The sequence below is a fragment of the Mesocricetus auratus genome, unplaced genomic scaffold (assembly GCF_017639785.1).
Source record: "Mesocricetus auratus isolate SY011 unplaced genomic scaffold, BCM_Maur_2.0 Super-Scaffold_100001, whole genome shotgun sequence".
Taxonomy (NCBI): domain Eukaryota; kingdom Metazoa; phylum Chordata; class Mammalia; order Rodentia; family Cricetidae; genus Mesocricetus; species Mesocricetus auratus.
In genome coordinates, this window is record NW_024429187.1 from 662,056 (window position 1) to 675,886 (window position 13,831).

The following is a 13,831-nucleotide window of genomic DNA, read 5'->3' on the forward strand; positions in this document are numbered from 1 at the left end:
CATGTTTCCCCATCTGCGGTGAACAGATTTTGATCACATCTTGCCATGAAAAGTCACACAGCAGATAAAAAACAATCAACCAGGAGAGACAGTCTATTTATATTTTGGGTGACATTCATTCAAAATCCGAAGGCCAAAAGAATAGTAGCAACTGTCTTCCTCTGTGTACGAGGCATTCTCTAGCAGATGGCCTTTGGGCTTCAATTTCAGCACCAGCTCCTTCTGGTCTTCACACTGGCCTTTGGACAGGAGTCAGACCCTCCTTGACGTTTCTGGATCTTCAGTCTGCTGTTGACCACTCCCTGTTCCTCCTTGAAGTCAACCCTGTATCTTCTGACCCTTGAATTTTGATGCTGTATTTTGTATTGGATATCTAAATCCATAGCAAGCTATCCGAGGTAATCAATGCCCAAGGAGGAAGGGTTTAGGTTGTCTCCTGGTTTCAGACATTTCATCAATTAATGGACGGTATCTCCACTGCTTTTGGACCTGTGGTGAGGCAGAACATTAGCATGAAAAGATGCTCAACTCATGGAGGTAGGGAAAGAGGCAATCACATTCAAGGACCTGCTCCTTGAACCTCTCTTTGGTCCTACAATCTCCTAACAGTGGGCACAGACTGGCAACCAGTCCTTCAACACTTGAACCTTTAGTGGGCATTCAATCTCTGGTACCTCAGGGTAGTAGAAAAATCCACCAGGTTTCCTTTTATGTGTGACTCAGTTTACTGAGAATTGTGTCTTCAAGGTCCAAACCACATTACAGCACAGCTTAGAATCCCCTTTCTTCGTGTAGAATACCTTATTTTATTTATATTTTCATCTGGTAATGTGAGTTTATTCTCCACCCCCCCCCGTGTGTGTGTGTGTGTGTGTCTTCAGGGTCTCACTGTGTAGCCCTGGCTTTAAACTCACTAAGTAGATCATGCTGGGTTCAAATTCACAGAGATCCTCTTGTCTCTGCCTCCTAAGTGCTAGAACTACTACAACACTGGGCCTTTTCTCTTGCTCTTAAACCTCCACAGGGATAAGTTTCTGAGAAACTATAAAGACTATATAAGGAATGCAGGATGTTCCATGACTCCTACCTCCTGGTGTCATGCCTTCTCTTTGAGCATGTGTTCTCAGAGCTATAATTCAAAATGTAGCAAAGGTCAAAGAATGCAGGTGATCATACACAAGGAATTACTTCAGGCACATGAGGAGTATGCTGTAGCCTCTCTTCTCCTGCGTCTGTCTCTGTGCTCATCATTAACTTTTAAAGAACCATTCCTTAGTTGCCTATAGTTCTTTGTCTATAAGTGGGGTCCTGGGAGACTTCTCACTCCCACGTCTATTGGGGTTGTCCTTGTTCAGGTCTAGTTTAGGCACTGTATTTTTAAGGTACCATGAATGGTGCTAATGCTGAGAGAGGAAAAATAATCTTCTCCAAGAAGAAGACCCCTCATTGATTATTCAACATCAAGTGGTCAGTCCTCAAACCAACCAAGCATGTACATACAAGTAATAATAAGTGGAATGAGCAGGATTTATTTTATTATGTAATTATATTTCAGTTGAAAGGTTTTTTAAAGCATTATTATACTAATCCTAAAGCCACTAAGAGATGCATTCTTCCTGAGAGAACTTGCAAATGGGTCCTCCGCCATGATAGCCTTCACACAAGAATGCTGCTGAAGCAGACACTTTCATCTCAGCCTTGTGGAAACCCAAGCAATGGACCAGATAAGCTTTATACACAAATCTGACTCTACTGTGAATGCTAGTGTGTGTGTGTGTGTGTGTGTGTGTGTGTGTGTGTGTTGCTTGCCCTCTACTGTTGCTCATACAATTTATAGTAATGAGCTACATGGCATATAAACCATACATCCTTTGATAAACTAAATCCTTCTGTCTTGTTTCACCTCCCTAAGCTTAGCACAAAGCTGTGAGTTTGATCACCAACACTACACAAAGTGGCACATGCTTGTAATGCCAGCACTGGGAAGGTAAAAGCAAGATCAAAAGTCAAGATCGTCCTTAGCTCTATAAAAAGTTTGAGGTTAGACATGAAACACTGTCTCAAGGGTGGAAAAGCCTCCTGTTTAATCCTGTTACTAATTCTCAATGCGTCTGTGGTTTGAATTCAATATCTATGCTGTGATCTTGGCTCCTGAAACAGAGACACTTCCTAGTGAAGCACCCAGGAGTTTGAGAATAAAACTGACTTTTGCCACCTTCTCTATTCTTGAAATCACGGTTGTGACCCAACCCACTGCTCAGCCATGTGCAGCTTGATGTTGGTGGCTCAGAGTACCAATAGTCCTGATTTCTGTTTTACTGAGGCATAGAAAGGAAGGAGAGCATGGAAGGGGTGCACCTGCCAGCCAAGGTCAAAGAAGAATAATCAAAGGAACCACAAGGTAGCAATTCTTTTGCTACACTTGTTAGAACGGTTGTATAACAACTCCCCCAAGTGCAGGTCTGTGTATGTGTGCCTCCCACTGGCCCCAGTCCCAGCCCTTCACAATGTGAGTACAAACTAATGAGTCACAAGCTTCACGGAATGGGGTTATGTAGGCTGGTAATGAGAGTATTCCCATCTCCCTAGCTCCATGCCTCCCCCCATCCTTATGCCCTGTATACCTTCAGCTTTCTTCTCTAACTGATTTCTCCTCTGTCATCATTTCCTCCTGAAAGACTGTTATTCTAATGTATCACAGGGCAATGACACATTTGAATAAATAAATGAAGTTCTATCTCCTTGTGGGGGGCATAAGAAAAGAAATGGTAGCAGTAATTCTGACAAAAAACGACAAACAAGGCAGCCATTAACAGAAGCCTGTTTTGTTCAGGCCTGCTAAGAAGCCTGGGGGCAAGAAAGATGATTGCAATCATGGGGCTACAAATTGCCATGGGGAGAAAGCCAAAGTAATTGGAAAACCTGTTCATGCAGGTGAAGGCTGGCACAGGTAGAAGTAATAGTGGGGCTAGCCATGTGAACTGTTCAAGAAAAAAAAGAATCTAGGAAGAGGCTGGCAGAAAGATGGGATAGGCATAGTGGACATGAATGGTTCAGCGTGTTGGAAGGGCTATCACATGTAAGACAGAGCTAAATTAGAAGCATCTTAACCAACATCAAATGCTTGCAAACAGAACTGTAACATACACCACAAAGACTCATGTTTTAGTTTGTAAAAGTATTTTGTCCTTGTGTATGCATCCTCACTGCACACCTGCCTGGCTCCTAAGGAGGATAGGCGTCAGATCCCTCTGGAACCACAGTTGCAATTCATGAGTCGCTGTGTGAGTGCTGAGAGCTAGACTATGCTTTTTGTGTCACCTCAAACTGAGCTGTCCGATAGACGGAAGGCCTTTCACAAGATCCCACAGCTAATGAGTGGTTAAACAAGTAACTGCCCCAGCCACCTGGGCTGTGCTCTTAGCTAGGGTTGTTTACCATGTCTCCCACAAGAAGAGGAAAAGGGAGGCGCTAATGGGGCTTTCCACTACACAGTGTTTAAATAGAAATATTCTACTCAAGATGCTTCCTTGCCCCTGATTTTCCTTTCTCTATGAAACAAAAGCTACTGCAAGTCCAGCCGTCATCCATTATTCTCCTAATATATGAGTGGGAGCAGTAAATAAAGCCCAGGCTTAGTGAAAGGCTGTAACTAACGTCCCCCTATCTAGTCCTCCAAAATACCTTCCGTCTCATGGAATTTTCTACTGAAATCTGGAAAACACTTTTCACTCAAGAGCCTATCAATGGGTAGACTTGGAAAGACCAACATTGTACCAGGGAGTTCCCTCGCTGTTTGCTTTCCTTAGCTGAGAAAAGGAAATTGTTTATATTCTGTGTTCCCACATCACATTGTCACAGTGGGATCGCATGGTTTGTGAGGCCTTGAGTATGATGGAGCTCACCCTGCAGCCTGCCCTCATCAGGACCTCACCCCTCAGCCTCCCCTCATTAATTAGAAGATAGCTGAAATGTGATTTTGTTCAGTCCCGTGAAATAGACATGTCACCGTGTAAAGTAACACTAAATGTTCTTTCGTATTACTTTGCCCTGGGTAAAGGTTTCCTGCTTAACTGTCAGGCATTCGTATGGTATTCTTTGTTTCCATACCTTTCTTTATAACCATTTTATATCCCTTCCATTGTTATGTGCTTATTTTTAGGTATGACTTTAAGTTTTATTTTATTGTGGCTAATATGTTTTTTGAGACAGCGATCTTGTTGCTTCCTAGGGTTTCCTGAACTAGACTCAAATGATCCCCTGCCTCAGCTTCCTGAGTGGATGGAACCACAATTGTACACCCTATGCCTGGTTCTTAAGTGGCAACATCACAACAGTGTGTTGAGAGTGGCAGATACCAGGAGAGACAGAGACACAGAGGGGGTTATCCTGGAAACCCGTTTTTTAAACTGTACGTCTAACCTGTTTCAATGGACTGAAACTGAAGTGGAATAGGGGCTGAGAAGACCAACAGCCCTGGGGGAGTGTTCAAACCCATCTCCTACTGTAAAGACAGGACGGCTTTCTGGCTCATTTGGAATCCCTCAGTCCTGCCGAATGGGCGCGATAAATGACCCAGAACAGGCAGGGTTGATTATCAACATAGTGAGGGGAGGATTTCAAGGAGCCAGAATGGGGATGCCAATCACATGGAGAGGGGTGGAGGGAGATTGGCAGAGTGACTTTCAGACTACAGCGGTCATCCAGGAGCCAAGAGTGTAACCTGATGAACGCAAGAACGCATCTGGTCACTCGCAAGCTGCCTTTGACCTATTTCAAATCCAAGTCTCTTGCTATAGACTGGGGGGGAAAAGTCTAATTCAGAGGACAAATGTGTCCTTTAATGCCTTCCCATTAGGGATATAGGGGAAAAGATGAAATGCACAGAAAGGTTTGATGATCGAAAGGAAGGGAAGAAGAAACGAGTGTGGAGACCGTGAGAAGATTAATAGAGAAAGCAAAGGAAACTAAATGGGAAGAGGAGGGAGAACTGAAATTTAAAGGCAAGGGAAGTAAAGGGAGAGGGATATTGCTGAGAAAACTTTCTCTTTAGGAATTCGTTACCATGAAGCTCCATGCAGCACTGAGCTTGGATAGGATACAGCAGATGCACCTGGCATGATCCTTCTGGACCAGGTGTGCAGCCTAATGGCAGCCCGGAGTGGAACGGTGATGGCCTCTGTCCTGGTTTATTTCATCCAGGTGAGTTCAGTTGTGAACTATGAGAAGGACCTTTCTTTTGCTTAGTTCTTTAGCTATACTGATTCTGGCAGGAGATGGATGGAGTAATGAACAGATGGAGACGGGAAAGATTGCCATACACTGTACCCTTGGTACAGGGAGTCTCAAAGACTGTGCCCCCTGTGTGTGTTGGGGGGGTGGCAGTGAGTGTCTGGGTGTGTGAATGAACAATGCGATGGAAAGAGGGACAGGAATTAGGACAATCAGGGATGGTATATGCTGCTGTGCCTGGCCTTAACAAGGGTGCTGAGAGTCAAACTTGGGTCCTCATGCCCGCACAGCAAGCGCACAGAGGACTCTTTAATGCTATTTGAATATTTTAAACCCTGTATTTCACCCCAAGGTGAAAGAGAAGCCTGTGAGTCATCCATTAGCTGAGGAAAGAATGGATAGACTGAGAGATTCTGGACAAATACTAGGGCCAAGTTCACATAGCTAGGAGGTCTAGCAGAGAAAGAAACAGTGCAGAAACTAGACTGGATTGCATTCCTATGCAAGGAGCAGACTGTCTGCTTGGCTTCCTACACAAGTTAACTGATATATACAAGTACATGTTTTCTTGTATGTTCTCTTGTCTTCCTCTTTTCCTTCTCTTTTTCCCTTCTTTGTTAACATCGCGTCCCTCCGTTTCTCTTCCTGTGTGATGAGTTACTGATATGTTGAAGGCTGAATCCAGTTTTCAACTGGGGAGGGACAAGGAAGACAACAGCAATGTCCCAGGGATGTGTCAGGAGGCTTCTAGGGTGACAAACTGATATAGAAGGCTGCCCATCATTCCCCAAGGTAGTGATGTTCAGCCACTGTCCAAACTCCAAGATCCCTGCCCTTCCAGGAACTTGTGCCCCGTGAGAAGCAGTCATGCACAAAGGGATGATCACTGTCGCCACCCAGTACAGACCAACCCTATGGCCCTGCCCTCATCTTTACAAGTCAGTCTGACTGAGCACAGCCCCAGGGGATGATTGTCAGGCTGCTGAATGCTGCAGATGTGACTGTTTCTCTGAGTGAGATTATTTCCTTCCCGCAGCTTCCTGGAGCCGGATGCCAGGAGAACTGTGTCAATGCTGAACAGTAAGTGTCTGAGAGTTCAAGCCTGGAGGAAGGAGAGTCAGACGAAGCACCAACACCCAAGCATAGGCTAAAACATCAGTACAAAGCTCTGACTTCCTTTTCTATTCAAGTGGGCACCACCTACCCGCACAGACATGTATGTCATCTGAAGTGCTCAGAATAACCCGGACAATAGCATTTTTTTTGTAAGCCAGTCTTCCCATCAACATAGCACAATTAGTTTAAATACATGTAGTCAAGGAGACCTGCAAATGGCTTCCTTTGCCGTGCTTTCCAGTGACTCATCAGGGCAGACTGGGTTCAACAGCCAGTCGCAGGCTTATCTGTTTGGGTGATTCCCGTAGCAGCGTGCCCATTTCAAATCCTTAGTGAGGGCAGACAATAACAATCCTGTTCATGCTAAAGAAAAACACATATTCCACTGTAGAATCATTTCCCTGAAGCCAACTCTATTGGATATGAGGGGAATTAAGCAATTAACGATCACTGTAATTTCTTGGCATGTGTATATTTGATACTGGCTATGTGACACTGAGGTTGTGGACAACTGTCACCATATAGAATCTAATATATAATTTGAAAGGCTTTGAACAAATGATAAATGTGGGAAGCAAGATGACACACTCTTCTAGGGAAAATTCGAACTGCTCTTTCTATGGGAATGTAACCAAATATGGAATTCAAAAATAGATCTCAATATACATTTAGTAGGAAGTGGTCTTCTAATTATTATTTTAAGGGCAAAGCATGTGCATCTTTAAAGACATACCAGTTCTTCTCTCCACTTCTGACTCTCAGTTTTAGTCTCTCCCACGTTGTCCCCCTTGCCATCCCTACAGAGAAAGTTTACAATTGCTGAAGCTCCTTAGCTCTCCTTGTGTGAAGCCGGCCTCTCCCTTCTCCCCCTTCCTGTTTTGTCTCGGTGCATAAACCCACCAGTTCTGATCCTAGATGTGAAAGTGTAGGCCCTTTTTAGGGGAGGATGTTGCAAGAGCTTGTGAAATATAAATTACAAATACAACTTTTTTGTTCCTTTAACTGATGCTTTCCTGATGTGTACATTTTATTGGCCTCACAAGCAAATAGATTTAATGTTCATGTCTGTTTTCAAAGCCACTCCTTAAAATTGTGTATGCCAAATTCTTCCTTGACAATTTCCATCATAGTAGCTCACAATAGTCCCGAGGACATTTTCTTTTCCTTTGCTTTCCTATCAGTTTGGAAAGAATAATGTTTCATCACAGCATTTTTCAAACAAAATTTGTTGATTGTTTCTCTTCTCCTTTCTGAGCCCCCCCATCCCCTAATTCTTTCCACAGCAACTTTTTTAATGCAATTTTTAGTGACTAACAAAACGATCTGCACAGCAATGCCACCTTTTTTATATATAAAACTCTATTCAACTAATTACATTGGATTTTATAAAAAGTATGTCTTAGCTGAGCATGGTAGCACACACCTTCAGTCCCAGCACTGAGGAGGCAGAGGTAGGAGGCTTGCTGTGAGTTCAAAGACAGTTTGATCTACAAAGTGAGTTCCAGGCCAGCCAAGGCTACAAAGTGAGAACTTTTTTATAAAAAAATAGGTCTTGATGTTTTTTAATTATAACATAGCATTAAATGTAACAAATGATTGTTGCAGCTCTCACTATTGATTTTTTAATATAATAAACTCCATTCTTTCTCCACAGTTGCCTGTCCCCGGACTGGGTACATCTCTGGTATGTATGGTAAGTTTGAGTTATATAATACCCTTAAAGAGACTTCCTTTTGCAGGTGCATTATGTTTTTAAGTTTTTTGGTATGCTAATTATTAGTATAAATAACAACAAAGCTATATTTCACAGTAGTTTCCTTAGTTCATCCCTAACCTATGTGACAATACACCATGATTTCCTAATTCAATATAATCTCTTCAGCCAATGTCAAGAAATTATAGTGTCCCCCCCCCCGCCCCCCGCGCAGTGAAATGAGAAGCAGCCCCTTCAAACTATCCTCAGTATTGTTTGCTGTCATGACTGACCTAGTCTTGCTGAAAAATCAGTGAATGATATATGCAAATGGAAGCCTTAGTGACTAGAGCCTTATTAGTGTTCTATAATAGATGAACAACAATCGAGATGAGACATTAAGGGATACTATGTCAGAGCTGGGAAAGCAGTTGACCACAGCTTGGACTTGACGGGTGGGCTCTTGCAGGTTGCTGGTGGTAGTTGGTGCATTGATTCTCCTGTGCGGCCTGACTTCCGTGTGCTTCCGCTGCTGTCTGAGTCGTCCCGAAAATGGGGAAGATGGGGCCCCACCACCCTATGAAGTGACCGTCATTGCTTTTGACCACGACAGCACTCTGCAGAGTACCATCACATGTGAGTACACTCAACTTAGAAGGCCAAGATGGGGGTCTCAGGCTTAAAGAAGTACTAAGGGTGTGGGGGTGTATGGTGAACTGCCAGCTAGCATTGAGTGGTTGGGAATTCAAAGTAATTTTAATTTGCAGAGCCCCTTTGTGTGGTGACCTGGGCTATCACTGATGCCTGTATTCTCAAGTTTTGGGCTGATGATAAATTGATGGACAAAGTAAAATACTGGAGCCAAGGTTCACATGGCTTTCTTCCTTCTTTCCTTCCTTGCTCTCTTCCTCCCTCCCTTCCTCCCTTTCTTGACCTCTTTCTTTCTTTCTTTTGCTCCCTCTCTCTCTCTCCCTCTCCCCCCCCCTCTCTCTAAGCAGGGTTTCATGTAACTTAGACTGACTTCTGATCCTCCTACCTCCCTCCTTCCCTCAGGAGTGCTGAAATTAAAGTGTGTACTATCACCTAGCTACATTCTCTTTCTTACATTTTTTTGTGTGCTTGGACTGGAACATAGAGCTGGATAATTATGTTACTGATGAGATCTCCTAGATTCTTAAATCATTTTTATTTTAAGAAATGGTTGTGCTAAATTGATCTGGTTATCCTTGAATTTACACTGCAGGTCAGGGAGGCCTTAAGCATATAATCCTGCCTCAGGCTCTCAGGTGTTTGGGATTACAGACCTGTACTACCTGGTCTGGTTTAAGCTATATTTTTATATGTTTTTTAAAAAATTGGTTGTTTCTTTGGTATTCTTCAAGCCTTGCTATGCTAAATTTTAACCCCAACATATCTTTGATGATTATGATGGGACTTTTACCTTTACCTTCTTCTGTTATGTGATATTTGTTTGTTTATATTTTGAATCAGGGTCATTCTGTGTAGTTCTGGAATGCCCTATATGGACAAGGCTGGTTTTGAACTCAGAGAATCACCTACCTCTAATCTCCTGAGTGCCAAGATTAAAGGCGTACTCCACCATGCCAGCTATTCATCTGTTCTTTATGAAATTATTATTTCCTAAATTCAAGGAGCAAATTCAAGTTAGAACGATAGAGGATAAGATACTGTGCCAATTATCATAAATAAGAGCAACATAACCTGTGACTAATGAATGACAAATATGGCATAAATAAGCATTTGAAAAGGGTTTGTGTCCTGTGGTGGTGGCAAACACCATTAACCCCAGCAGTCAGGAGGCAGAAGCAGGGGGATCTCTGTGAGTTCTAGACCAGCCTGGTGTGTAGAAGTGGTTCCACGACAGTCAGAGCTACACAAAGAAATCCTGTGCAAAAAAAAAAAAAAGTGGGATTGTAGCATTGGGAGTCTAGTATAGAACAAAGGGATCTAACTGTGAGGGTGGGGCTGGGGTGGAACTCAGGAGAATAGTCCTTGCCTAGCTTGTGTGAGGATGCGGGCTTGAATCCTAGCACAACAAAACTGGAAAAACCTGGAAGGAGGGATGAACTATGGAAAGGCAACTCAAATTATTCAGACAGCAGGGAAAGCAGGTTCTCCTGCAGGGTGTAAAGTTAATCATAAGTAGTCTTCGTAGGATTTTTGTAAACTTTGTCAACAGTTGTGACAATGAGTGTGGAAATAGTTTAAGAAAAAGAAAAGCTAGGTGTGATGTAAATCTCATTACCTTTGTGTGTCATCATCTCTACACCAACTGTCTTCTTCCCTCACAGCCCTGCAGTCTGTGTTTGGCCCTGCAGCTAGGAGAATACTTGCAGTGACTCACGCACACAGCTCCCTGGGCCAGCTACCCTCCTCTCTGGACACACTTCCAGGCTACGAGGAAGCTCTTGGCATGAGCCGCTTCACAGTGGCAAGGTGTGGGCAGAAAGCTCCTGACTTACCCTCAGTGCCAGAAGAAAAGCATCTGCCTCCCACAGCAAAGGAATCCCCCCAGATAGAACTCCCCTCCTACTGATGACAATATTGACGGTATTCCTAATAACAGAGGAATCCATGGAGTTCAGAAGGAGCCCCAGATATATATATATATATATATATATGTATATATATATGTATATATATATATATATATAATGTCTTCTTTCGTACCATCTGAAAGGTTCAGGATACCATCTAGACGTAGTTCTGTCAACAATGTAGGCTCTCACTCTCCATTTACAACAATAAGCTTTTTCTGACACACTGTTTTCTAATTGGAATTCTAACTCCTTATCCAACGGTCAAAGTTTGCAACTCACCTCTAGCTATACTGATTACCTCCAAAGCAGGAGAGCATTAAGGTGTCTTGAGTTCCTTCAACTGTGCCATGTTTGTAGAGTTCCTTTTGCTAAATGATACTGCAAGTTGCTTTTCTGTTTGACTGTGGTAACCTTGAAGGGAAACACAATGCAAGCATAGGCACTGACATCAGTGTACCAAACACATGTATCTTTTCTTCTAGGGAGCAACCACACTATGCTGAACAATAATGGCTACCTTGTACATCACATAATACCCACCTGGACTTGTAGATTGCAGGGCTGGGGGTGCTGATGAGAGTGGAGAGACTATAATACATTATATGCCACATGTCAAAACCTTTCTATCACTTTGGTTCTATATACAAATGTGAAACATGGCATAGAGAACAACAATGGTCCTCAAGCCTTGTCCTGCAAACACAAACACACACACACAGAGAGAGAGAGAGAGAGAGAGAGAGAGAGAGAGAGAGAGAGAGAGAGAGAGAGAGAGAGAGAGAGAGAGAGAGAGCTTGAGCATGCACCCTTTTTAGACTCCAGAAGAAGACATTGCTTTGTTTCTTTCCTCCTGTTTTCAGCACCAAAGTCTTCCACCATGTAAAATCTGGGCTTTAGGTGTGGCCCTGACTGCCACCTAGCGGTGCTATGGTTGATCATGCATTCTCTCCATTGAGCTCCTGCTGTGTGTCAGCAGCCCACAGTGACTCCACTGAGAATTACGTTCTGATCTGTCCTTTTGCCTGTCTGCTGTGTTATTGTAAAGTCATACCTAAAGTGACTTTATTTTATCAATAAACATGTCTTGATTGAAATAAACAGTCAAAAAATCTAAGTGATTCTTTAGAAAATGCTCTGAAAATGCAGGGGGTATTCGAGAAAACGTCTTGTTTTGTAGGTGACTGGCTGGGATCCTCTGGGGAGAAGATCAGACCCAGGAAACTACTGATTAGTGCTGCACCTCATTAAATACATTCTTGCAATGTTCACTGAAGCCTAGAGGGAAAAGAATTGTGTATGAGTGTAACCTGCTAGTGATCAGAATCACTGATCAGAATGCTATGGGAAGCTGTTGAATGAATAACTTGTTACCAGCACCTAAGGTGGCCTATTGTACCACCACCACCACCTCCACCACTATCACCACCACCACCACTATCACCTCCACCACCACCACCACCACCACCAAATAAACAATCTAGTCATTGTGAATTCTACAAAAATCTTCTTCACTTTCTACTCTTCTTTTTTCATCTTTTCTTTTGAGATGGTGCTTTGTTGTATAGACTAGGGTAGTCTCCAAGTTCCTATGGCAGTCAGCTTCCTGCCTAACCCTGCCACGTAAGAGGTAGGATTAAGTGCTAGGATTACAGAAGTATACCGATATGCCCCCCTCTAAGTCCTTGACCTTTCTTTGTTCAATATGATACAGATTTGAACAAATTAAGAGGTTGACAGGCATTAGAAATGCTGCAGTTTATTTCTCTCTTCAACCTAAGACATTTGTCAATCATCTCAGTCACTTTCATTATTGTTTTCAAGTTCTTAATCCTGTTTAAATGGCTTCATACCAATTTTTAAAACCTTAAGGCTTGGGTCAATGAAATTACATGATTTCTTTCCAGTGCCTACACTGCTGAACAATGCTGGAGAAAAAACTCACAGCTCCACTCATCAGAGGGAGGTTCACAGTCTTTAATATCTCCTGGGTCATGTAACATTAATGTCAACATTTTTAGGGTAACTTCTGCATTCCTTTTGATATACATTCAAATATCATGTCTCTCTTTTTACCTGGTATCTCTCAGTCAATCTACTAATTCTAGGTAGATGCTTGTCTTGGTTCATAAGGGAATGAAAACCATCATATAGCTTTCTATCCCATAACCCCAAGCATCTATACTCCCTGTTTCTGTAACTTTTTCTTTTCATTCCCGTTGAAATCGGTGTGCTTTCTCCTCCCTAGGAAAACGACTACTAATGGTGTTTTGCATTGCATTAAAACAGCAGGATCTTTCAAAACAAGAAGTGTTATTTAACAAATACCATGCCAAGAATAGCAAGAGCCTGCCAGGGAAAAAGAATGTGTGCAAAGAAATCTTTGATTCTCATCTCTCAACTTTTATTTTGAGAAATAGTCTCACAATGTTGACCAAGATAACCTTGAATTTACTCTGTAGGTCAAGCAGGCAGAGAAGGGAATGGAAACATACAGTCCTCCAGTCTCAATCCCTCAAATATCTGGGATTACAGACCTGTAGTACCATGCCCGGCTTACACTATATTATTTTACATCTTTAAATGAATTGATGATTTGCAGTTTTCTTCAGGTCTTTGATGATTGTGATAAGACTTTCCTGAAGGCCTGGACACAAAACCTGTGTTTAAAGGCTTAGGAAGCTGGAGTCTAATGTCAGCAGGTGATGGCAGGCTCATGTAGACATCAGAAAAGGAAGGGGCTTGTTCACTCTACTGCTCTTCTTGATTTGTTTTCATTCAGGCTACTAGCTCACTGGAAGGTGCTGCCCGCATTAAGAATGGGTCTCAGTCCACCATATAGTCACTGTGCTGTTCATCTCTCCCAGCATACACAGCCCTAGACATCTCTTAATACAGTCAACCTGGCAACTAAGACCAACCATAATAGTGTGTAAAAATAGTTTGTTTTGTCAGAGATTAAAATCACCAAATATTTGAAAGGAAGATGAACTAAAACTGCCCTCCATGGTGACAAAGTTTGGGATGCAGAGAAATACAGGGATATGAGTGTTGCAATGGGGACAGAGTCATCACATCACAGCAAGCTGATGAGTTCGATAAGGAAATGTGTGCCTGGAAAAGAACATTTTTAACCCCTTGATTGGTAAGGCTGTGGTTTGTTAAATTAAAACATTGTAAGGGCTTTTTTTTTTATCAGCATGCCAAGATGTTATATCTGGCTTTATCTGTT

At 42.6% G+C, this 13,831-nt stretch overlaps 1 protein-coding gene and 1 long non-coding RNA gene across 2 annotated transcripts in view; one reads left to right on the forward strand and one right to left on the reverse strand.

Moving 5' to 3' along the window:
• Nucleotides 1–80: 80 nt before the first annotated feature.
• The window catches only part of LOC121139752, a 24,857-nt gene continuing 11,106 nt past the window's right edge, over nucleotides 81–13,831 (reverse strand). Inside the window, exons 3-6 of the long non-coding RNA XR_005876667.1 lie at nucleotides 10,882–11,013; nucleotides 9,602–9,682; nucleotides 7,082–7,145; nucleotides 81–489 (exon numbers count right to left, since the gene is read on the reverse strand). This is a non-coding gene — a long non-coding RNA (uncharacterized LOC121139752). The remainder of the gene's footprint in view (nucleotides 490–7,081; nucleotides 7,146–9,601; nucleotides 9,683–10,881; nucleotides 11,014–13,831) is intronic.
• On the forward strand, nucleotides 4,673–10,647 carry Tmem52b (transmembrane protein 52B). The gene is made up of 5 exons (XM_005087131.4): nucleotides 4,673–5,202; nucleotides 6,269–6,312; nucleotides 8,003–8,041; nucleotides 8,511–8,677; nucleotides 10,354–10,647. Exons 1-5 carry the CDS (start codon nucleotides 5,119–5,121, stop codon nucleotides 10,596–10,598), a joined length of 579 nt encoding a protein of 192 aa, XP_005087188.2. The 5' UTR covers nucleotides 4,673–5,118; the 3' UTR covers nucleotides 10,599–10,647.